The following is a 24473-nucleotide window of genomic DNA, read 5'->3' as shown; positions in this document are numbered from 1 at the left end:
GTTGTGGTGTGGATGGGGGTGGTGTGGATGGGGGTGGTGGATAGGGGTGGTGGATGGGGGTGGTGTGGATGGGGGTGGTGGATGGGTGTGGTGGATGGGGGTGGTGGATGGGGGTGGCGGATGGGGGTGGTGGATGGGGGTGGTGTGGATGGGGGTGGTGGATGGGGGTGGTGGATGGGTGTGGTGGATAGGGGTGGTGGATGGGGGTGGTGGATGGGGGTAGTGGATGGGGGTGGTGTGGATGGGGGTGGTGGATGGGTGTAAGCTGCAAGCTCCGGCTCCGAGGGTCACATGTTTTGTCCCAGTCCTTGTGTTAAACCCGAACCTTGACTCTTAACTTAACCATTCGGAATTAATGTCTTAAATTGAACCAGAGGTTGTAAAAAATAAAATAAAAACGACTTCGAATTTTGACGTTTGGAAAAAGTGGACAAAACATCTCAATCTGAAGTCAAACCATGAGATCTTGTTGCAGACGAGAAAAAACAGAGAAGATATTGTGATACGATATTTCGGCCATATCGCCCAGCCCTAACTGCTGCTATTTACCATACCGGTATACCTTTCAATAACGGGCTGGTTTTCATCAGACACTGATTCTTTCATGCCATGATCTATCAGTAGAAAGGAGGTGTTTTTGTGAGCAGGAGGAGACAGTGGATCATCTGTTTTCTTATGACTTGAGGGTGACGGTCTCTAAACTTATCTGAGGTCAACTGTCGCTCATGTCTCGTCTGTATGCTGAATGATGAATTGTACTTAGTAAGGCAGTTTGGAAGATCCTTTACCGACAGTCTGTGTGTTTTCAGGGTAGTGCGAGGTGACTCTGCGAGGGGAAGGCGTGCTCCCGGGTGGGGGGGTAGAAGCGATGACCGCGCTGCGTATCCCCGTCCTACTGGCGCTGCTGGTCCTACTGCTGACTGCTGGCTTCTGCAAACAGAGCTTCCTGGACGTGAGCAAAGGGGCGCGCACGGACGGACACAATCTCATGGAGCTCATCATGGACAAGGTGCGTCTGGCTCAGAACCAGGACCAGGTACACGTGCGCTACCCCGCCAAAAAACAAGAGTTTACCCTGGAGACCAAGGAGAGGAATGAAGTGAACAAGTCTCACCATGGAGAACACATCATAGGTGAGTTATTAACCATTAGTGACAAGTCTAACCATACAGAACACATTATAGGTGACTTATTAACCATTAGTGACAAGTCTAACCATACAGAACACATCATAGGTGACTTATTAAATCCCGCTGCTCACCGTGCTGAAGAAAAAAAACGCTAGTGGACGTGGCGATGTGGATGGCAAAATAAAATAAAAATACATATTGTCCTGCAGTCCACCGTGCATGTGGTCTGAATTTATTGTATTCCCTGTCGTTCCAGAGGTGTTCCCCAGAGACCTGAGACAGAAAGAAAAGTTCCTCAAACACCTAACAGGTCAGACCCGCTTCTGTGTGTCAGTGACAGTTAGTGCAGGCCTGGGCAACTCCGGTCTCCGAGGGGGGGAGAGGGAGAGGGGGGGGGGGGGTCACACTTTTGCCCCCAGCCCCAGCTAACACACCTGACTCCAATAATCAACTAATCATGATCTTCTGTTAAAAATGCAATTAGTTTAAATCAGGTGTGTTTGCTAGGGATGATGGGGGGAAAGTGTGACACCAATCAGGACCCTGAGGACTGGAGTTGCCCAGGCCTGAGATAGTTTGTGTGTTAATGTGTGTGTGTGTGTTCACCAGCGTAACCCTTCTCTGTGTCTATGTGTGTGTGTGTGTTCACCAGTGTAACCCTTATCTGTGTCTATGTCTATGTGTGTGTTCACCAGTGTAACCCTTATCTGTGTCTTTGTGTGTGTGTGTGTTCACCAGCGTAACCCTTATCTGTGTGTTCCAGGTCCTCTATTCTTTAACCCAAGGTGTAGGAAACACTTCTATAGACTGTACCACAACACCAGAGACTGTACCATCCCTGCCTGTGAGTATTAATGCTAACACACACACACACACACACACACACACACACACACACACACACACACACACACACACACACACACACACACACACACACACACACACACACACACACACACACACACACACACACACACAGGGGGTAGAGGAATCTAAGCCAGTATAATGTTTATCTGCAGCCGAGCGCATTACCTCTCTGATAAAGTGTTGTCTCTCTGATAAAGTGTTGTCTCTCTGGTAAAGTGTTGAGTCTCTTGTAAAGTGTTGAGTCTCTGGTAAAGTGTTCCTCTCTCTCGTAAAGTGTTGTCTCTGGTAAAGTGTTGAGTCTCTGGTAAAGTGTTGTCTCTCTGGTAAAGTGTTGTCTCTCTGGTAAAGCGTTGTCTCTCTGGTAAAGTGTACCTCTCTCTGGTAAAGTGTTGAGTCTCTGGTAAAGTGTTGAGTCTCTGGTAAAGTGTTGTCTCTCTGGTAAAGTGTTGTCTCTCTGGTAAAGTGTTGTCTCTGGTAAAGTGTTGTCTCTCTGGTAAAGTGTTGTCTCTCTGGTAAAGCGTTGTCTCTCTGGTAAAGTGTACCTCTCTCTGGTAAAGTGTTGTCTCTCTGGTAAAGTGTTGAGTCTCTGGTAAAGTGTTCCTCTCTCTCGTAAAGTGTTGTCTCTCTGGTAAAGTGTTCCTCTCTCTGGTAAAGTGTTGAGTCTCTGATAAAGTGTTCCTCCATGGTAATCATTACACTTACATTGCCTTCAGAACGTATTCATACCCTTTGACTTTTTCTACATTTTGTCAGATTACAGCCTGCATTTTAAATGTATTCAATTGAGATTTTGTGTCACAGGCCTACCCACAATCCCCTATAATGTGAACGTGGAATTATGTTTCTCTCTGTAGTGACTGGGTGTATTGATACACCATCCAAAATATAATAACTTCACCATGCTCAAAGGGATATTCAATGTCTGCTTTTTTTATTTTTAACCATCTAACAATAGTTGCCTTTATTTGCGAGGCATTGGAAAACCTCCCTGGTCCGTGTGGTTGAATCTGTGTTTGAAATTCACTGCTCGGCTGAGGGACCTTACAGATAATTGTATGTGTGGGGTCACAGAGATGAGGTAGTCGTTAAAAAAATCATGTTAAACACTATTTATTTCACGCAGGGTGAGTCCAAGCAACTTATTATTTGACTTGTTCAGCAAAGTTTTACTCCTGAACGTATTTAGGCTTGTCTTAACGAAGGGCTTGAATACTTACTGAATCAAGACATTTCAGCTTTTCATTTTGAATTCATTTGTAAGAATGTATAGAATCATAAATCCACTTTGACATTATGGGGTGTTGTGTGTCAACCAGCGACACAAAATCTTAAATCCGTTTTAAATTCAGGATGTAACACAACAAAAATGTGGGGGAAAATCTAAGGGTGTGAAAACTTTGTGACGGCGATGCACTTTAAGATTTCTGACAGTGTTGTTTTTTGTTTGTTGATTGCATGCCATTATAGCTGGCTAGACAAGATCATACTTAGAGGGAGATGGTAAAGATGTGTTCTGATTGGTCTGTCTGTATTTGTTCAGGCTTGTGATTGGATAGCAGACAGGAAACGTATTGCGTTCAAATGGGTTATGCAGAGATAACTTTATTTATTAGTTTTTCCACTTAAAATTAACGTTAAAAAAACATATCTACCCAGACGTATGAAGAACCATCTAAATATCAATTCCACTGTATTCACATAGAACCTTATAGTCCAAAGGAAACGAACATCCCCACCACTCTGTCATGGTTTAATCCATGTAGCTGTACTTGTCATCCGGGGACAGTATTTCAGACACTTTTCAGGTGTTTTCACTTCACTTCTTCACTTTACAGTTCTTTCTGCCTGCCTGCCCCCTCCTCTCTCTCCCCACGCTGGCCTGCCTGCCTCCTCTCACTCCCTCCTCTCTCTCCCTCACGCTGGCCTACCTGCCCCCTCCTCTCTCTCCCTCCTCTCTCTCCTCACGCTGGCCTGCCTACCCCTTCCTCTCTCCCCCATGCAGGCCTGCCTCCCCCCTCCTCTCTCTCCCTCATGCTGGCCTGCCTCCCCTCTCCTCTCTCTCCCTCACGCTGGCCTGCCTGCCCCCTCCTCTCTCTCCCTCACGCTGGCCTACCTGCCCCCTCCTCTCTCTCCCTCCTCTCTCTCCCTCCTCTCTCTCCCTCCTCTCTCTCCTCACGCTGGCCTGCCTACCCCTTCCTCTCTCCCCCATGCAGGCCTGCCTCCCCCCTCCTCTCTCTCCCTCATGCTGGCCTGCCTACCCCCTCCTCTCTCTCCCTCACGCTGGCCTGCCTGCCCCCTCCTCTCTCTCCCTCCTCTCTCACCCTCCTCTCTCTCCCTCATGCTGGCCTGCCTGCCCCCTCCTCTCTCTCCCTCCTCTCTCTCCCTCACGCTGGCCTACCTGCCCCCTCCTCTCTCTCCCTCCTCTCTCTCCCTCCTCTCTCTCCCTCCTCTCTCTCCTCACGCTGGCCTGCCTACCCCTTCCTCTCTCCCCCATGCTGGCCTGCCTACCCCCTCCTCTCTCTCCCTCACGCTGGCCTGCCTACCCCCTCCTCTCTCTCCCTCCTCTCTCTCCCTCCTCTCTCTCCCTCATGCTGGCCTGCCTGCCCCCTCCTCTCTCTCCCTCCTCTCTCTCCCTCCTCTCTCTCCCTCCTCTCTCTCCCTCCTCTCTCTCCCTCATGCTGGCCTGCCTGCCCCCTCCTCTCTCTCCCTCCTCTCTCTCCCTCCTCTCTCTCCCTCATGCTGGCCTGTCTGCCCCCTCCTCTCTCTCCCTCCTCTCTCTCCCTCATGCTGGCCTGTCTGCCCCCTCCTCTCTCTCCCTCCTCTCTCTCCCTCATGCTGGCCTGTCTGCCCCCTTCTCTCTCTCCCTCCTCTCTCTCCCTCCTCTCTCTCCCTCATGCTGGCCTGCCTGCCCCCTCCTCTCTCTCCCTCCTCTCTCTCCCTCACGCTGGCCTGCCTACCCCCTCCTCTCTCTCCCTCCTCTCTCTCCCTCCTCTCTCTCCCTCATGCTGGCCTACCTGCCCCCTCCTTTCTCTCCCTCCTCTCTCTCCTCACGCTGGCCTGCCTGCCCCCTCCTCTCTGTCCCTCCTCTCTCTCCCTCCTCTCTCTCCTCATGCTGGCCTGCCTGCCCCCTTCTCTCTCTCCCTCCTCTCTCTCCTCACGCTGGCCTGCCTGCCCCCTCCTCTCTCTCCCTCACGCTGGCCTGCCTGCCCCCTTCTCTCTCTCCTCACGCTGGCCTGCCTGCCCCCTCCTCTCTCTCCCTCATGCTGGCCTGCCTGCCCCCTTCTCTCTCTCCCTCCTCTCTCTCCCTCATGCTGGCCTGTCTGCCCCCTCCTCTCTCTCCCTCCTCTCTCTCCTCACGCTGGCCTGCCTGCCCCCTCCTCTCTCTCCCTCCTCTCTCTCCCTCCTCTCTCTCCCTCACGCTGGCCTGCCTGCCCCCTTCTCTCCCTCCTCTCTCTCCCTCCTCTCTCTCCTCACGCTGGCCTGCCTGCCCCCTCCTATCTCTCCCTCCTCTCTCTCCTCACGCTGGCCTGTCTGCCCCCTCCTCTCTCTCCCTTCTCTCTCTCCCTCACGCTGGCCTGCCTGCCCCCTTCTCTCTCTCCCTCCTCTCTCTCCTCACGCTGGCCTGCCTGCCCCCTCCTCTCTCTCCCTCCTCTCTCTCCTCACGCTGGCCTGCCTGCCCCCTCCTCTCTCTCCCTCACGCTGGCCTGCCTGCCCCCTTCTCTCTCTCCCTCCTCTCTCTCCTCACGCTGGCCTGCCTGCCCCCTCCTCTCTCTCCCTCCTCTCTCTCCCTCCTCTCTCTCCTCACGCTGGCCTGCCTGCCCCCTCATCTCTCTCCCTCATGCTGGCCTGCCTGCCCCCTTCTCTCTCTCCCTCCTCTCTCTCCCTCATGCTGGCCTGTCTGCCCCCTCCTCTCTCTCCCTCCTCTCTCTCCCTCACGCTGGCCTGCCTGCCCCCTCCTCTCTCTCCCTCCTCTCTCTCCTCACGCTGGCCTGCCTGCCCCCTCCTCTCTCTCCCTCCTCTCTCTCCCTCCTCTCTCTCACTCACGCTGGCCTGCCTGCCCCCTTCTCTCCCTCCTCTCTCTCCCTCCTCTCTCTCCTCAAGCTGGCCTGCCTGCCCCCTCCTATCTCTCCCTCCTCTCTCTCCTCACGCTGGCCTGTCTGCCCCCTCCTCTCTCTCCCTTCTCTCTCTCCCTCACGCTGGCCTGCCTGCCCCCTTCTCTCTCTCCCTCCTCTCTCTCCTCACGCTGGCCTGCCTGCCCCCTCCTCTCTCTCCCTCCTCTCTCTCCTCACGCTGGCCTGCCTGCCCCCTCCTCTCTCTCCCTCCTCTCTCTCCTCACGCTGGCCTGCCTGCCCCCTCCTCTCTCTCCCTCACGCTGGCCTGCCTGCCCCCTTCTCTCTCTCCCTCCTCTCTCTCCTCACGCTGGCCTGCCTGCCCCCTCCTCTCTCTCCCTCCTCTCTCTCCCTCCTCTCTCTCCCTCACGCTGGCCTGCCTGCCCCCTCCTCTCTCTCCCTCCTCTCTCTCCTCACGCTGGCCTGCCTGCCCCCTCCTCTCTCTCCCTCCTCTCTCTCCCTCCTCTCTCTCACTCACGCTGGCCTGCCTGCCCCCTTCTCTCCCTCCTCTCTCTCCCTCCTCTCTCTCCTCACGCTGGCCTGCCTGCCCCCTCCTCTCTTTCCCTCACGCTGGCCTGCCTGCCCCCTCCTCTCTCTCCCTCCTCTCTCTCCTCACGCTGGCCTGCCTGCCCCCTCCTCTCTCTCCCTCCTCTCTCTCCCTCACGCTGGCCTGCCTGCCCCCTTCTCTCTCTCCCTCCTCTCTCTCCTCACGCTGGCCTGCCTGCCCCCTCCTCTCTCTCCCTCACGCTGGCCTGCCTGCCCCCTTCTCTCTCTCCCTCCTCTCTCTCCCTCACGCTGGCCTGCCTGCCCCCTCCTCTCTCTCCCTCCTCTCTCTCCCTCCTCTCTCTCACTCACGCTGGCCTGCCTGCCCCCTTCTCTCCCTCCTCTCTCTCCCTCCTCTCTCTCCTCACGCTGGCCTGCCTGCCCCCTCCTATCTCTCCCTCCTCTCTCTCCCTCCTCTCTCTCCTCACGCTGGCCTGCCTGCCCCCTCCTCTCTCTCCCTCCTCTCTCTCCCTCCTCTCTCTCACTCACGCTGGCCTGCCTGCCCCCTCCTATCTCTCCCTCCTCTCTCTCCCTCCTCTCTTTCCTCACGATGGCCTGCCTGCCCCCTCCTATCTCTCCCTCCTCTCTCTCCCTCCTCTCTCTCCTCACGCTGGCCTGCCTGCCCCCTCCTCTCTCTCCCTCACGCTGGCCTGCCTGCCCCCTCCTCTCTCTCCCTCCTCTCTCTCCCTCACGCTGGCCTGTCTGCCCCCTCCTCTCTCTCCCTCCTCTCTCTCCTCACGCTGGCCTGCCTGCCCCCTCCTCTCTCTCCCTCCTCTCTCTCCCTCACGCTGGCCTGCCTGCCCCCTCCTCTCTCTCCCTCCTCTCTCTCCCTCCTCTCTCTCCCTCACGCTGGCCTGTCTGCCCCCTCCTCTCTCTTCCTCATGCTGGCCTGCCTGCCTCCTCTCTCTCCCTCCTCTCTCTCCCTCCTCTCTCTCACTCACGCTGGCCTGCCTGCCCCCTTCTCTCCCTCCCTCACGATGGAGCCCTGCTCTTTCTCTTTGCTAATGATGCCAGTGTGTGTTCAGTCTTCGGTCTGGTGCGTGTAGAATATTATAGCCTATTCATTGATGATAGGCCTTGCTTTACTGAGGTTGCAAGACATTGCAAGCCAACATTGCAAGATACAGTTGCAGTGCGAGATACAGCAATTGATTGTCGATAGATGGGCCTAGTGCATGGTTCAAAATGTCTACCTGGTGGCTGACCTATACCGTGCTGCTCCACTCTCTCTCCGGCCCTCGCTAGCTCGCTGTGAAAGATGCAAGTGTTTGTGTTCTCGGGAAGTACGGCAACTAATCAGTCTCTTCCGTTCCGAAAATCTTGACACTCAGTCGACTCTCCACCACTACGTCATCGTCGTTAACAGTTGTAATAATGGCAGAGAAAGGCAAGCGACAACAGCAAAGTCCTGTATGACAATACTTTGAGATGTTAAATGAGAAGGAAATGCAAACTTTTCTAGGTGGAACTGAGGAACGGTAACGGTAGTACAGGTGCAATGCTTAACCTTCTTAAAGGTACGTTAACGGTAGTACAGGTGCAATGCTTAACCATCTTAAAGGGACGGTAACGGTAGTACAGGTGCAATGCTTAACCATCTTAAAGGGACGGTAACGGTAGTACAGGTGCAATGCTTGACCATCTTAAAGGGACGGTAACGTTAGTACAGGTGCAATGCTTAACCATCTTAAAGGGACGGTAACGGTAGTACAGGTGCAATGCTTAACCATCTTAAAGGGGCGGTAACGGTAGTACAGGTGCAATGCTTAACCATCTTAAAGGGACGGTAACGGTAGTACAGGTGCAATGCTTAACCATCTTAAAGGGACGGTAACGGTAGTACAGGTGCAATGCTTAACCATCTTAAAGGGACGGTAACGGTAGTACAGGTGCAATGCTTAACCGTCTTAAAGGGACGGTAACGGTAGTACAGGTGCAATGCTTAACCATCTTAAAGGGACGGTAACGGTAGTACAGGTGCAATGCTTAACCATCTTAAAGGGACGGTAACGGTAGTACAGGTGCAATGCTTAACCATCTTAAAGGGACGGTAACGGTAGTACAGGTGCAATGCTTAACCATCTTAAAGGGACGGTAACGGTAGTACAGGTGCAATGCTTAACCATCTTAAAGGGACGGTAACGGTAGTACAGGTGCAATGCTTAACCATCTTAAAGGGACGGTAACGGTAGTACAGGTGCAATGCTTAACCATCTTAAAGGGACGGTAACGGTAGTACAGGTGCAATGCTTAACCATCTTAAAGGGGCGGTAACGGTAGTACAGGTGCAATGCTTAACCATCTTAAAGGGACGGTAACGGTAGTACAGGTGCAATGCTTAACCATCTTAAAGGGACGGTAACGGTAGTACAGGTGCAATGCTTAACCATCTTAAAGGGACGGTAACGGTAGTACAGGTGCAATGCTTAACCATCTTAAAGGGACGGTAACGGTAGTACAGGTGCAATGCTTAACCATCTTAAAGGGACGGTAACGGTAGTACAGGTGCAATGCTTAACCATCTTAAAGGGACGGTAACGGTAGTACAGGTGCAATGCTTAACCATCTTAAAGGGACGGTAACGGTAGTACAGGTGCAATGCTTAACCATCTTAAAGGGACGGTAACGGTAGTACAGGTGCAATGCTTAACCATCTTAAAGGGACGGTAACGGTATTACAGGTGCAATGCTTAACCATCTTAAAGGGGCGGTAACGGTAGTACAGGTGCAATGCTTAACCATCTTAAAGGGACGGTAACGGTAGTACAGGTGCAATGCTTAACCATCTTATAGGGACGGTAACGGTAGTACAGGTGCAATGCTTAACCATCTTAAAGGGACGGTAACGGTAGTACAGGTGCAATGCTTAACCATCTTAAAGGGACGGTAACGGTAGTACAGGTGCAATGCTTAACCATCTTATTGGGACGGTAACGGTAGTACAGGTGCAATGCTTAACCATCTTAAAGGGACGGTAACGGTAGTACAGGTGCAATGCTTAACCATCTTAAAGGGACGGTAACGGTAGTACAGGTGCAATGCTTAACCATCTTAAAGGGACGGTAACGGTAGTACAGGTGCAATGCTTAACCATCTTAAAGGGACGGTAACGGTAGTACAGGTGCAATGCTTAACCATCTTAAAGGGACGGTAACGGTAGTACAGGTGCAATGCTTAACCATCTTAAAGGGACGGTAACGGTAGTACAGGTGCAATGCTTAACCATCTTAAAGGGACGGTAACGGTAGTACAGGTGCAATGCTTAACCATCTTATTGGGACGGTAACGGTAGTACAGGTGCAATGCTTAACCATCTTAAAGGGACGGTAACGGTAGTACAGGTGCAATGCTTAACCATCTTAAAGGGACGGTAACGGTAGTACAGGTGCAATGCTTAACCATCTTAAAGGGACGGTAACGGTAGTACAGGTGCAATGCTTAACCATCTTAATGGGACGGTAACGGTAGTACAGGTGCAATGCTTAACCATCTTAAAGGGACGGTAACGGTAGTACAGGTGCAATGCTTAACCATCTTAAAGGGACGGTAACGGTAGTACAGGTGCAATGCTTAACCATCTTAAAGGGACGGTAACGGTAGTACAGGTGCAATGCTTAACCATCTTAAAGGGACGGTAACGGTAGTACAGGTGCAATGCTTAACCATCTTAAAGGGACGGTAACGGTAGTACAGGTGCAATGCTTAACCATCTTAAAGGGACGGTAACGGTAGTACAGGTGCAATGCTTAACCATCTTAAAGGGACGGTAACGGTAGTACAGGTGCAATGCTTAACCATCTTAAAGGGACGGTAACGGTAGTACAGGTGCAATGCTTAACCATCTTAAAGGGACGGTAACGGTAGTACAGGTGCAATGCTTAACCATCTTAAAGGGACGGTAACGGTAGTACAGGTGCAATGCTTAACCATCTTAAAGGGACGGTAACGGTAGTACAGGTGCAATGCTTAACCATCTTAAAGGGACGGTAACGGTAGTACAGGTGCAATGCTTAACCATCTTAAAGGGACGGTAACGGTAGTACAGGTGCAATGCTTAACCATCTTAAAGGGACGGTAACGGTAGTACAGGTGCAATGCTTAACCATCTTAAAGGGACGGTAACGGTAGTACAGGTGCAATGCTTAACCATCTTAAAGGGACGGTAACGGTAGTACAGGTGCAATGCTTAACCATCTTAAAGGGACGGTAACGGTAGTACAGGTGCAATGCTTAACCATCTTAAAGGGACGGTAACGGTAGTACAGGTGCAATGCTTAACCATCTTAAAGGGACGGTAACGGTAGTACAGGTGCAATGCTTAACCATCTTAAAGGGACGGTAACGGTAGTACAGGTGCAATGCTTAACCATCTTAAAGGGACGGTAACGGTAGTACAGGTGCAATGCTTAACCATCTTAAAGGGACGGTAACGGTAGTACAGGTGCAATGCTTAACCATCTTAAAGGGACGGTAACGGTAGTACAGGTGCAATGCTTAACCATCTTAAAGGGACGGTAACGGTAGTACAGGTGCAATGCTTAACCATCTTAAAGGGACGGTAACGGTAGTACAGGTGCAATGCTTAACCATCTTAAAGGGACGGTAACGGTAGTACAGGTGCAATGCTTAACCATCTTAAAGGGACGGTAACGGTAGTACAGGTGCAATGCTTAACCATCTTAAAGGGACGGTAACGGTAGTACAGGTGCAATGCTTAACCATCTTAAAGGGACGGTAACGGTAGTACAGGTGCAATGCTTAACCATCTTAAAGGGACGGTAACGGTAGTACAGGTGCAATGCTTAACCATCTTAAAGGGACGGTAACGGTAGTACAGGTGCAATGCTTAACCATCTTAAAGGGACGGTAACGGTAGTACAGGTGCAATGCTTAACCATCTTAAAGGGACGGTAACGGTAGTACAGGTGCAATGCTTAACCATCTTAAAGGGACGGTAACGGTAGTACAGGTGCAATGCTTAACCATCTTATTGGGACGGTAACGGTAGTACAGGTGCAATGCTTAACCATCTTAAAGGGACGGTAACGGTAGTACAGGTGCAATGCTTAACCATCTTAAAGGGACGGTAACGGTAGTACAGGTGCAATGCTTAACCATCTTAAAGGGACGGTAACGGTAGTACAGGTGCAATGCTTAACCATCTTAAAGGGACGGTAACGGTAGTACAGGTGCAATGCTTAACCATCTTAAAGGGACGGTAACGGTAGTACAGGTGCAATGCTTAACCATCTTAAAGGGACGGTAACGGTAGTACAGGTGCAATGCTTAACCATCTTAAAGGGACGGTAACGGTAGTACAGGTGCAATGCTTAACCATCTTAAAGGGACGGTAACGGTAGTACAGGTGCAATGCTTAACCATCTTAAAGGGACGGTAACGGTAGTACAGGTGCAATGCTTAACCATCTTAAAGGGACGGTAACGGTAGTACAGGTGCAATGCTTAACCATCTTAAAGGGACGGTAACGGTAGTACAGGTGCAATGCTTAACCATCTTAAAGGGACGGTAACGGTAGTACAGGTGCAATGCTTAACCATCTTAAAGGGACGGTAACGGTAGTACAGGTGCAATGCTTAACCATCTTAAAGGGACGGTAACGGTAGTACAGGTGCAATGCTTAACCATCTTAAAGGGACGGTAACGGTAGTACAGGTGCAATGCTTAACCATCTTAAAGGGACGGTAACGGTAGTACAGGTGCAATGCTTAACCATCTTAAAGGGACGGTAACGGTAGTACAGGTGCAATGCTTAACCATCTTAAAGGGACGGTAACGGTAGTACAGGTGCAATGCTTAACCATCTTAAAGGGACGGTAACGGTAGTACAGGTGCAATGCTTAACCATCTTAAAGGGACGGTAACGGTAGTACAGGTGCAATGCTTAACCATCTTAAAGGGACGGTAACGGTAGTACAGGTGCAATGCTTAACCATCTTAAAGGGACGGTAACGGTAGTACAGGTGCAATGCTTAACCATCTTAAAGGGACGGTAACGGTAGTACAGGTGCAATGCTTAACCATCTTAAAGGGACGGTAACGGTAGTACAGGTGCAATGCTTAACCATCTTAAAGGGACGGTAACGGTAGTACAGGTGCAATGCTTAACCATCTTAAAGGGACGGTAACGGTAGTACAGGTGCAATGCTTAACCATCTTAAAGGGACGGTAACGGTAGTACAGGTGCAATGCTTAACCATCTTAAAGGGACGGTAACGGTAGTACAGGTGCAATGCTTAACCATCTTAAAGGGACGGTAACGGTAGTACAGGTGCAATGCTTAACCATCTTAAAGGGACGGTAACGGTAGTACAGGTGCAATGCTTAACCATCTTAAAGGGACGGTAACGGTAGTACAGGTGCAATGCTTAACCATCTTAAAGGGACGGTAACGGTAGTACAGGTGCAATGCTTAACCATCTTAAAGGGACGGTAACGGTAGTACAGGTGCAATGCTTAACCATCTTAAAGGGACGGTAACGGTAGTACAGGTGCAATGCTTAACCATCTTAAAGGGACGGTAACGGTAGTACAGGTGCAATGCTTAACCATCTTAAAGGGACGGTAACGGTAGTACAGGTGCAATGCTTAACCATCTTAAAGGGACGGTAACGGTAGTACAGGTGCAATGCTTAACCATCTTAAAGGGACGGTAACGGTAGTACAGGTGCAATGCTTAACCATCTTAAAGGGACGGTAACGGTAGTACAGGTGCAATGCTTAACCATCTTAAAGGGACGGTAACGGTAGTACAGGTGCAATGCTTAACCATCTTAAAGGGACGGTAACGGTAGTACAGGTGCAATGCTTAACCATCTTAAAGGGACGGTAACGGTAGTACAGGTGCAATGCTTAACCATCTTAAAGGGACGGTAACGGTAGTACAGGTGCAATGCTTAACCATCTTAAAGGGACGGTAACGGTAGTACAGGTGCAATGCTTAACCATCTTAAAGGGACGGTAACGGTAGTACAGGTGCAATGCTTAACCATCTTAAAGGGACGGTAACGGTAGTACAGGTGCAATGCTTAACCATCTTAAAGGGACGGTAACGGTAGTACAGGTGCAATGCTTAACCATCTTAAAGGGACGGTAACGGTAGTACAGGTGCAATGCTTAACCATCTTAAAGGGACGGTAACGGTAGTACAGGTGCAATGCTTAACCATCTTAAAGGGACGGTAACGGTAGTACAGGTGCAATGCTTAACCATCTTAAAGGGACGGTAACGGTAGTACAGGTGCAATGCTTAACCATCTTAAAGGGACGGTAACGGTAGTACAGGTGCAATGCTTAACCATCTTAAAGGGACGGTAACGGTAGTACAGGTGCAATGCTTAACCATCTTAAAGGGACGGTAACGGTAGTACAGGTGCAATGCTTAACCATCTTAAAGGGACGGTAACGGTAGTACAGGTGCAATGCTTAACCATCTTAAAGGGACGGTAACGGTAGTACAGGTGCAATGCTTAACCATCTTAAAGGGACGGTAACGGTAGTACAGGTGCAATGCTTAACCATCTTAAAGGGACGGTAACGGTAGTACAGGTGCAATGCTTAACCATCTTAAAGGGACGGTAACGGTAGTACAGGTGCAATGCTTAACCATCTTAAAGGGACGGTAACGGTAGTACAGGTGCAATGCTTAACCATCTTAAAGGGACGGTAACGGTAGTACAGGTGCAATGCTTAACCATCTTAAAGGGACGGTAACGGTAGTACAGGTGCAATGCTTAACCATCTTAAAGGGACGGTAACGGTAGTACAGGTGCAATGCTTAACCATCTTAAAGGGACGGTAACGGTAGTACAGGTGCAATGCTTAACCATCTTAAAGGGACGGTAACGGTAGTACAGGTGCAATGCTTAACCATCTTAAAGGGACGGTAACGGTAGTACAGGTGCAATGCTTAACCATCTTAAAGGGACGGTAACGGTAGTACAGGTGCAATGCTTAACCATCTTAAAGGGACGGTAACGGTAGTACAGGTGCAATGCTTAACCATCTTAAAGGGACGGTAACGGTAGTACAGGTGCAATGCTTAACCATCTTAAAGGGACGGTAACGGTAGTACAGGTGCAATGCTTAACCATCTTAAAGGGACGGTAACGGTAGTACAGGTGCAATGCTTAACCATCTTAAAGGGACGGTAACGGTAGTACAGGTGCAATGCTTAACCATCTTAAAGGGACGGTAACGGTAGTACAGGTGCAATGCTTAACCGTCTTAAAGGGACGGTAACGGTAGTACAGGTGCAATGCTTAACCGTCTTAAAGGGACGGTAACGGTAGTACAGGTGCAATGCTTAACCGTCTTAAAGGGACGGTAACGGTAGTACAGGTGCAATGCTTAACCGTCTTAAAGGGACGGTAACGGTAGTACAGGTGCAATGCTTAACCGTCTTAAAGGGACGGTAACGGTAGTACAGGTGCAATGCTTAACCGTCTTAAAGGGACGGTAACGGTAGTACAGGTGCAATGCTTAACCGTCTTAAAGGGACGGTAACGGTAGTACAGGTGCAATGCTTAACCGTCTTAAAGGGACGGTAACGGTAGTACAGGTGCAATGCTTAACCATCTTAAAGGGACGGTAACGGTAGTACAGGTGCAATGCTTAACCATCTTAAAGGGACGGTAACGGTAGTACAGGTGCAATGCTTAACCATCTTAAAGGGACGGTAACGGTAGTACAGGTGCAATGCTTAACCATCTTAAAGGGACGGTAACGGTAGTACAGGTGCAATGCTTAACCATCTTAAAGGGACGGTAACGGTAGTACAGGTGCAATGCTTAACCATCTTAAAGGGACGGTAACGGTAGTACAGGTGCAATGCTTAACCATCTTAAAGGGACGGTAACGGTAGTACAGGTGCAATGCTTAACCATCTTAAAGGGACGGTAACGGTAGTACAGGTGCAATGCTTAACCATCTTAAAGGGACGGTAACGGTAGTACAGGTGCAATGCTTAACCATCTTAAAGGGACGGTAACGGTAGTACAGGTGCAATGCTTAACCATCTTAAAGGGACGGTAACGGTAGTACAGGTGCAATGCTTAACCATCTTAAAGGGACGGTAACGGTAGTACAGGTGCAATGCTTAACCATCTTAAAGGGACGGTAACGGTAGTACAGGTGCAATGCTTAACCATCTTAAAGGGACGGTAACGGTAGTACAGGTGCAATGCTTAACCATCTTAAAGGGACGGTAACGGTAGTACAGGTGCAATGCTTAACCATCTTAAAGGGACGGTAACGGTAGTACAGGTGCAATGCTTAACCATCTTAAAGGGACGGTAACGGTAGTACAGGTGCAATGCTTAACCATCTTAAAGGGACGGTAACGGTAGTACAGGTGCAATGCTTAACCATCTTAAAGGGACGGTAACGGTAGTACAGGTGCAATGCTTAACCATCTTAAAGGGACGGTAACGGTAGTACAGGTGCAATGCTTAACCATCTTAAAGGGACGGTAACGGTAGTACAGGTGCAATGCTTAACCATCTTAAAGGGACGGTAACGGTAGTACAGGTGCAATGCTTAACCATCTTAAAGGGACGGTAACGGTAGTACAGGTGCAATGCTTAACCATCTTAAAGGGACGGTAACGGTAGTACAGGTGCAATGCTTAACCATCTTAAAGGGACGGTAACGGTAGTACAGGTGCAATGCTTAACCATCTTAAAGGGACGGTAACGGTAGTACAGGTGCAATGCTTAACCATCTTAAAGGGACGGTAACGGTAGTACAGGTGCAATGCTTAACCATCTTAAAGGGACGGTAACGGTAGTACAGGTGCAATGCTTAACCATCTTAAAGGGACGGTAACGGTAGTACAGGTGCAATGCTTAACCATCTTAAAGGGACGGTAACGGTAGTACAGGTGCAATGCTTAACCATCTTAAAGGGACGGTAACGGTAGTACAGGTGCAATGCTTAACCATCTTAAAGGGACGGTAACGGTAGTACAGGTGCAATGCTTAACCATCTTAAAGGGACGGTAACGGTAGTACAGGTGCAATGCTTAACCATCTTAAAGGGACGGTAACGGTAGTACAGGTGCAATGCTTAACCATCTTAAAGGGACGGTAACGGTAGTACAGGTGCAATGCTTAACCATCTTAAAGGGACGGTAACGGTAGTACAGGTGCAATGCTTAACCATCTTAAAGGGACGGTAACGGTAGTACAGGTGCAATGCTTAACCATCTTAAAGGGACGGTAACGGTAGTACAGGTGCAATGCTTAACCGTCTTAAAGGGACGGTAACGGTAGTACAGGTGCAATGCTTAACCGTCTTAAAGGGACGGTAACGGTAGTACAGGTGCAATGCTTAACCGTCTTAAAGGGACGGTAACGGTAGTACAGGTGCAATGCTTAACCGTCTTAAAGGGACGGTAACGGTAGTACAGGTGCAATGCTTAACCGTCTTAAAGGGACGGTAACGGTAGTACAGGTGCAATGCTTAACCGTCTTAAAGGGACGGTAACGGTAGTACAGGTGCAATGCTTAACCGTCTTAAAGGGACGGTAACGGTAGTACAGGTGCAATGCTTAACCGTCTTAAAGGGACGGTAACGGTAGTACAGGTGCAATGCTTAACCGTCTTAAAGGGACGGTAACGGTAGTACAGGTGCAATGCTTAACCGTCTTAAAGGGACGGTAACGGTAGTACAGGTGCAATGCTTAACCGTCTTAAAGGGACGGTAACGGTAGTACAGGTGCAATGCTTAACCGTCTTAAAGGGACGGTAACGGTAGTACAGGTGCAATGCTTAACCGTCTTAAAGGGACGGTAACGGTAGTACAGGTGCAATGCTTAACCGTCTTAAAGGGACGGTAACGGTAGTACAGGTGCAATGCTTAACCGTCTTAAAGGGACGGTAACGGTAGTACAGGTGCAATGCTTAACCGTCTTAAAGGGACGGTAACGGTAGTACAGGTGCAATGCTTAACCGTCTTAAAGGGACGGTAACGGTAGTACAGGTGCAATGCTTAACCATCTTAAAGGGACGGTAACGGTAGTACAGGTGCAATGCTTAACCATCTTAAAGGGACGGTAACGGTAGTACAGGTGCAATGCTTAACCATCTTAAAGGGACGGTAACGGTAGTACAGGTGCAATGCTTAACCATCTTAAAGGGACGGTAACGGTAGTACAGGTGCAATGCTTAACCATCTTAAAGGGACGGTAACGGTAGTACAGGTGCAATGCTTAACCATCTTAAAGGGACGGTAACGGTAGTACAGGTGCAATGCTTAACCATCTTAAAGGGACGGTAACGGTAGTACAGGTGCAATGCTTAACCATCTTAAAGGGACGGTAACGGTAGTACAGGTGCAATGCTTAACCATCTTAAAGGGACGGTAACGGTAGTACAGGTGCAATGCTTAACCATCTTAAAGGGACGGTAACGGTAGTACAGGTGCAATGCTTAACCATCTTAAAGGGACGGTAACGGTAGTACAGGTGCAATGCTTAACCATCTTAAAGGGACGGTAACGGTAGTACAGGTGCAATGCTTAACCATCTTAAAGGGACGGTAACGGTAGTACAGGTGCAATGCTTAACCATCTTAAAGGGACGGTAACGGTAGTACAGGTGCAATGCTTAACCATCTTAAAGGGACGGTAACGGTAGTACAGGTGCAATGCTTAACCATCTTAAAGGGACGGTAACGGTAGTACAGGTGCAATGCTTAACCATCTTAAAGGGACGGTAACGGTAGTACAGGTGCAATGCTTAACCATCTTAAAGGGACGGTAACGGTAGTACAGGTGCAATGCTTAACCATCTTAAAGGGACGGTAACGGTAGTACAGGTGCAATGCTTAACCATCTTAAAGGGACGGTAACGGTAGTACAGGTGCAATGCTTAACCATCTTAAAGGGACGGTAACGGTAGTACAGGTGCAATGCTTAACCATCTTAAAGGGACGGTAACGGTAGTACAGGTGCAATGCTTAACCATCTTAAAGGGACGGTAACGGTAGTACAGGTGCAATGCTTAACCATCTTAAAGGGACGGTAACGGTAGTACAGGTGCAATGCTTAACCATCTTAAAGGGGCGGTAACGGTAGTACAGGTGCAATGCTTAACCATCTTAAAGGGACGGTAACGGTAGTACAGGTGCAATGCTTAACCATCTTAAAGGGACGGTAACGGTAGTACAGGTGCAATGCTTAACCATCTTAAAGGGACGGTAACGGTAGTACAGGTGCAATGCTTAACCAGCGACGCCCCCTGAGACCCAAACCGTTGCTGGCAGCAACACATCTGCGTTGTGAATTCACATGTCGTTTCATGAATTTCGTTCTAATGGAAATTGGCCACAAAACCAACATTTTACAATGGCCATCTCAGTCTCTGGACTTCAAACCCATTGACAACCTGTGCTTTGAATTGTAGAGGGCAGTCCGATTCTGTATGGGGGAATGGTCTACGATCTCTCCCAATGTGTTCTCTAGATAAAGCCTCAGTGGCGTTGTCCTCGCTAGGTGAGGTATTGAAAACAGGGTTGTCAATATTTGTTACCCCTACCTTTCAAATGAATATTTTTTATTGTAAATGATAACGACGATGCATCCCAGCATTTTGTCAGTTATTCAAAACATTGCTGTTGTTGTTTGTAGACGGACCTGTTGTTGTTGTTGTTTTACAGACTATAAGAGGTGTGCCCGTCTTCTCACCAGACTGGCAGGCAGTCAGCGGTGTACAGAGAGGTAGAATACCCTGGTAAGACTATGGAAGATCATCTACATTTCTTTCTCTCTCTCCCTCCTTCCCTTTTTCTGCTTCTCTATCCCCTCTTTCTCTCCATTCTTTACTCTCTCTCACTCTCTCCCCCCCTTTCCACTCTCTCCACCCCTTTCCACTCTCTCCCCCCTTCCCTCTATCTCCCTCCTTCCCTCTTTCTGTCTCCCTCTTCCTCTCTCTCTCTCCCATCTCGCTTTCCCTCCTCCATCTCGCTCTCCCTCTTTCCTCTCTCTACCTCTTCCCTCTTCCCCTCTTCCCTCTCTCTCCCTTCCCCCCCTCTCCTTCTCTCTCTCCCTCTTCCCCCCTCTCTCCCTCTTCCCTCCTCTCTCTCCCTCCTTCCCTCTCTCTCCCTTGTTCCCTCTCTACCTCTTCCCTCTCTCTTCCCTCTTCCCCTCTTCCCTCTCTCTCCCTTCCCCCCCTCTCCTTCTCTCTCTACCTCTTCCCCCCTCTCTCCCTCTTCCCTCCTCTCTCTCCCTCCTTCCCTCTCTCTCCCTTGTTCCCTCTCTACCTCTTCCCTCTCTCTTCCCTCTTCCCCCTCTCTCCCTCTTCCCCTCTTCCATCTCTCTCCCTTGTTCCCTCTCTCTTCCCTCTTCCCCTCTTCCCTCTCTCTTCCCTCTTCCGCCCTCTTCCCTCTCTCTCCCTTGTTCCCTCTCTACCTCTTCCCTCTCTCTTCCCTCTTCCCCCCTCTCTCCCTCTTCCCCCCTCTCCCTCCTTCCTTCCCTCACTCTCCCTCCTTCCCTCTCTCTACCTCTTCCCCTCTCTCTCTAGCTCTTCCCTCGCTCCCTCTTCCCCCTCTCCCTCCCTCCTTCCCTCTCTCTACATCTTCCCTCTCTTTCCCTCTTCCGCTCTCTCTCTACCAGTGTTAGAAGGGTAGAGAGTTTATAAGGAGTATCTTTCTAGCAGATAAATCAGCATGTGACCTGTGGGGCTGGGCTCTATAGCAGTATAATTCAGTAGTGGAATTCAATAACAATTTGTAGGTCTTTAAAGTCCAGTGTCAGACTGCAGCAGTTGATTTCATGTTGTTGTAATTATCAGGAGAATATCAGAAAGACATTAAGGTGAATGATGTGTTTGTCTATTGTAGATATGTTTGAAACAGGGCTTCTCTCTCTCTCTCTCCACTTTCTCTCTCTCTCTCTTTCTCAGATATATCATTAGTCTGTTATTAATACCACTCTCAGACCACCTTATCTTGGAATGAATTCAACATGCAGCCAAGTACAAAGTTCACTCTCTCTCTCTCTCTCTCTCTCTCTCTCTCTCTCTCTCTCTCTCTCTCTCTCTCTCTCTCTCTCTCTCTCTCTCTCTCTCTCTCTTTCTCTTTCTCTTTCTCTTTCTCTTTCTCTCTCTCTCTCTTTCTCTCTCTCTCTGGCTCTCTCTCTCTGGCTCTCTGGCTCTCTGTCTCTCTCTCTCTCTCTCTCTCTCTCTCTCTTTCTCTCTCTCTCTCTTTCTTTCTCTCTCTCTCTCTTTCTCTCTCTCTCTTTCTCTCTCTTTCTCTCTCTCTTTCTCGCTCCCTCTCTCTCTCTCTCTCTTTCTCTCTCTCTCTTTCTCGCTCCCTCTCTCTCTCTCTCTTTCTCTCTCTCTCTTTCTCGCTCCCTCTCTCTCTCTCTCTCTTTCTCTCTCTTTCCCTTTCTCCACAGAGCCGATGAAAGAGAGAAGTGCCTTGAAAAGCAACAGGGAATGGAGATGGTTGGTTGTGTTCGCACCACAGACTGCCACTGTTTGCAGAGAGCTCACACTCTACTCTACATTCTAAATGGTGCAAATGAACAGACTTGTTGGACAGAAGAAAAGACATCCTCGTAGTTCTACTGCCAAAAAAACCATGACGACACAACACGTGGATACTAGTTTAAAACACTTGGATTATATATTTCATACAACATGCCACTCTCTGGAACTGCTTCAGTGGTCATCGACATGCCTTCACCTTTTCATTCGAGTTTTAAATCATTTTGCTTTTGGATTATGGTTGGAGAATGGACGGTGGTCTCTGAGCTGTGGTGGTTGTGTGTTGTTGGCCGTGGCTTCAGACTGAAATATATGACAGTAGTCTTGATCTTCTCTTCAGCTACATTCCACAAAAGTGAACTAATCTAATCCCTAATGAAATGACTGATTGATCGCCTGGTGATAATCTAAACCCTAATGAAATGACTGACTGGTAGCCTGGTGAGAATCTAAACCCTGATGGAATGACTGACTGGTAGCCTGGTGAGAATCTAAACCCTGATGGAATGACTGACTGGTAGCCTGGTGATAATCTAAACCCTAATGAAATGACTGACTGGTAGCCTGGTGAGAATCTAAACCCTGATGGAATGACTGACTGGTAGCCTGGTGAGAATCTAAACCCTGATGGAATGACTGACTGGTAGCCTGGTGATTATCTAAACCCTGATGGAATGACTGACTGGTAGCCTGGTGAGAATCTAAACCCTGATGGAATGACTGACTGGTAGCCTGGTGATTATCTAAACCCTGATGGAATGACTGACTGGTAGCCTGGTGAGAATCTAAACCCTGATGGAATGACTGACTGGTAGACTGGTGAGAATCTAAACCCTGATGGAATGACTGACTGGTAGCCTGGTGAGAATCTAAACCCTGATGGAATGACTGACTGGTAGCCTGGTGATTATCTAAACCCTGATGGAATGACTGACTGGTAGCCTGGTGAGAATCTAAACCCTGATGGAATGACTGACTGGTAGCCTGGTGATTATCTAAACCCTGATGGAATGACTGACTGGTAGCCTGGTGAGAATCTAAACCCTGATGGAATGACTGACTGGTAGCCTGGTGGTCTGCAACAGGACTCTCATGCTACCTCAACAGGTATACTCTGGTCCTACTGCAGAAAGTCAACTCTGACATTTTAGACATTACGGACACTGCATGAAGACTAGTGGTGAAAAATTCCGGTAAATTTTTCTCAAATTGCCTTCGGTTTCCAGAAATCCTGGTTGGAAGATTGCTGGAATCAAACAGGAAATCTGCGATTCATACAATCAGTTACAGGAATTTTTCAACCCCAATGAGGACCAATCTGAATTCACTGTCTTTTCTCTACTACCGGCTGAACCTATACAGTCTACTATGGGCTAAACCTACACAGTGTACTACGGGCTAAACCTAAACAGTGTACTACGGGCTAAACCTACACAGTGTACTACCGGCTAAACCTACTGCATGTGGCTCTGGTGCAAAGTAGATCACTTGCTAGAGAATAGGGTGTAAATTGGGACTCATCTCAGTTTGCACCTTAGTCTCTGTAATAAACCTAAAGAAGCGAACGATTATGGCCACCACAGCTCACACCTTGATGGAGAATCCTACTGTCCAAACATGTGTCACGTCATATATACACATATATTTATATATTCCACAAATTGTATTTTTTTGCACATTGTGTTTATAGTTACCTTCTAGTGTGTACTATGTAAATATTGTAAATACTAAATATATATGAAGTATATATACAGTGCCAGTCAAAACTTTTGACACACCTACTCATTCAAGGGTTTTTCTTTATTTTAACTATTTTCGACATTGTAGAATAATAGTGAAGAAATCAAAACTATGAAATAACACATATGGAATCATGTAGTAACCAAAAAAAGTGTTAAACAAATCAAAATATTTTTTAGATATGAGATTCTTCAAAGTAGCCACTCTTTAACTTGATGACAGTTTTGCACACTATTGGCATTCTCTCAACCAGCTTCACCTGGAATACTTTTCCAGCAGTCTAGGAGGAGTTACCACATATGCTGAGCACTTGTTGGCTGCTTCATGAGGTAGTCACCTGGAAGGCATTTCAATTATAACTTCTTCGGGATCGGTGTCCCATCCACAGGAAGGTTGTGGTTGTCTTTGTTAATGTATTTCATTCTTAATGCGTTTGAGCCAATCAGTTGTGTTGTGACAAGGTGGTGGGGTGGTATGCAGAAGATAGCCTTATTTGGTAAAAGACCAAGTCCATATTATGGCAAGAACAGCTTAAATAAGCATAGAGAAACGACAGTCCATCATTAATTTAAGACATGAAGGTCAGTCAATCCGGGAACATTTACAAAAAACAGGTGCAGTTGTAAAAACCATCAAACTCTATGATGAAAGTGGTTCTCATGAGGACCGCCACAGGAAAGGAAGACCCAGAGTTACCTCTGCTGCAGAGGATAAGTTCATTAGGATTACCAGCCTCAGAAATTGCAGCCCAAATAAATTCTTCACAGAGTTCAAGTAACAGACACATCTCAACATCAACTGTTCAGAGGAGACTGCGTGAATCAGGCCTTCATGGTCGAATTGCTGTAAAGAAACCACTAATAAAGGACACCAATAATAAGAAGAGACTTGCTTGGGCCAAGAAACACGAGCAATGGACATTAGACCGGTGGAAATCTGTCCTTTGGTCTGAGGAGTCCAAATTTGAGATTTTTGGTTCCAACCGCCGTGTCTTTGTGAGACGCAGAGTAGGTGAACGGATGATCTCCGCATGTGTAGTTCTCACTATGAAGCATGGAGGAGGCACACTTAGAATTCAAGGCCCACTTAACCAGACTGGCTATCACTGCGTTCTGCAGCGATTCACCCTCCCATCTGGTTTGCGCTTAGTGGGACTATCATTTGTTTTTCAACAGGACAATGGCCCAAAACAGGCTGTGTAAGGGCTATTTGACCAAGAAGGAGAGTGATGGAGTGCGGCATCAGATGACCTGGCCTCCACAATCACCCGAACTCAACCCAATTGAGATGGTTTGGGATGAGTTGGACTGCAGAGTGAAGGAAAAGCAGCCAACAAGTGCTCAGCATATGTGAGAACTCCTTCAAGACTGTTGGAAAGTATTCCACATGAATCTGGTTGAGAGAATGCCAAGAGTGTGCAAAGATGTCATCAAGGCAAAGGGCGGTTAATTTGAAGAATCTAAAATCTATTTGATTTGTTTTACACTCCTTTGGTTACTACATGATTCCATATGTGTTATTTCATAGTTTTGATGTCTTCACTATTAAAGAAAAGACTATTGAATGAGTAGGTATGTCC

General features: G+C 48.5%; 1 protein-coding gene across 1 annotated transcript in view; it reads left to right on the top strand.

The window, feature by feature from the left end:
- Nucleotides 1-22996, top strand: part of LOC129813232 (ALK and LTK ligand 2b-like) — a 30183-nt gene extending 7187 nt beyond the window's left edge. Inside the window, exons 2-6 of the mRNA XM_055865522.1 lie at nt 810-1133; nt 1387-1440; nt 1894-1974; nt 19326-19399; nt 21064-22996. Coding sequence (XP_055721497.1) covers nt 869-1133; nt 1387-1440; nt 1894-1974; nt 19326-19390 — 465 coding nt within the window. The 5' untranslated portion in view covers nt 810-868 and the 3' untranslated portion in view covers nt 19391-19399; nt 21064-22996. The remainder of the gene's footprint in view (nt 1-809; nt 1134-1386; nt 1441-1893; nt 1975-19325; nt 19400-21063) is intronic.
- The last annotated feature ends 1477 nt before the right edge of the window (nt 22997-24473 follow it).

Source organism: Salvelinus fontinalis, chromosome 16 (genome assembly GCF_029448725.1).
Source record: "Salvelinus fontinalis isolate EN_2023a chromosome 16, ASM2944872v1, whole genome shotgun sequence".
In the NCBI taxonomy this organism is placed as follows: Eukaryota; Metazoa; Chordata; class Actinopteri; order Salmoniformes; family Salmonidae; genus Salvelinus; species Salvelinus fontinalis.
Note: the sequence above shows the minus strand (reverse complement) of the source record. Positions and strands in the feature narration are given on the sequence as shown.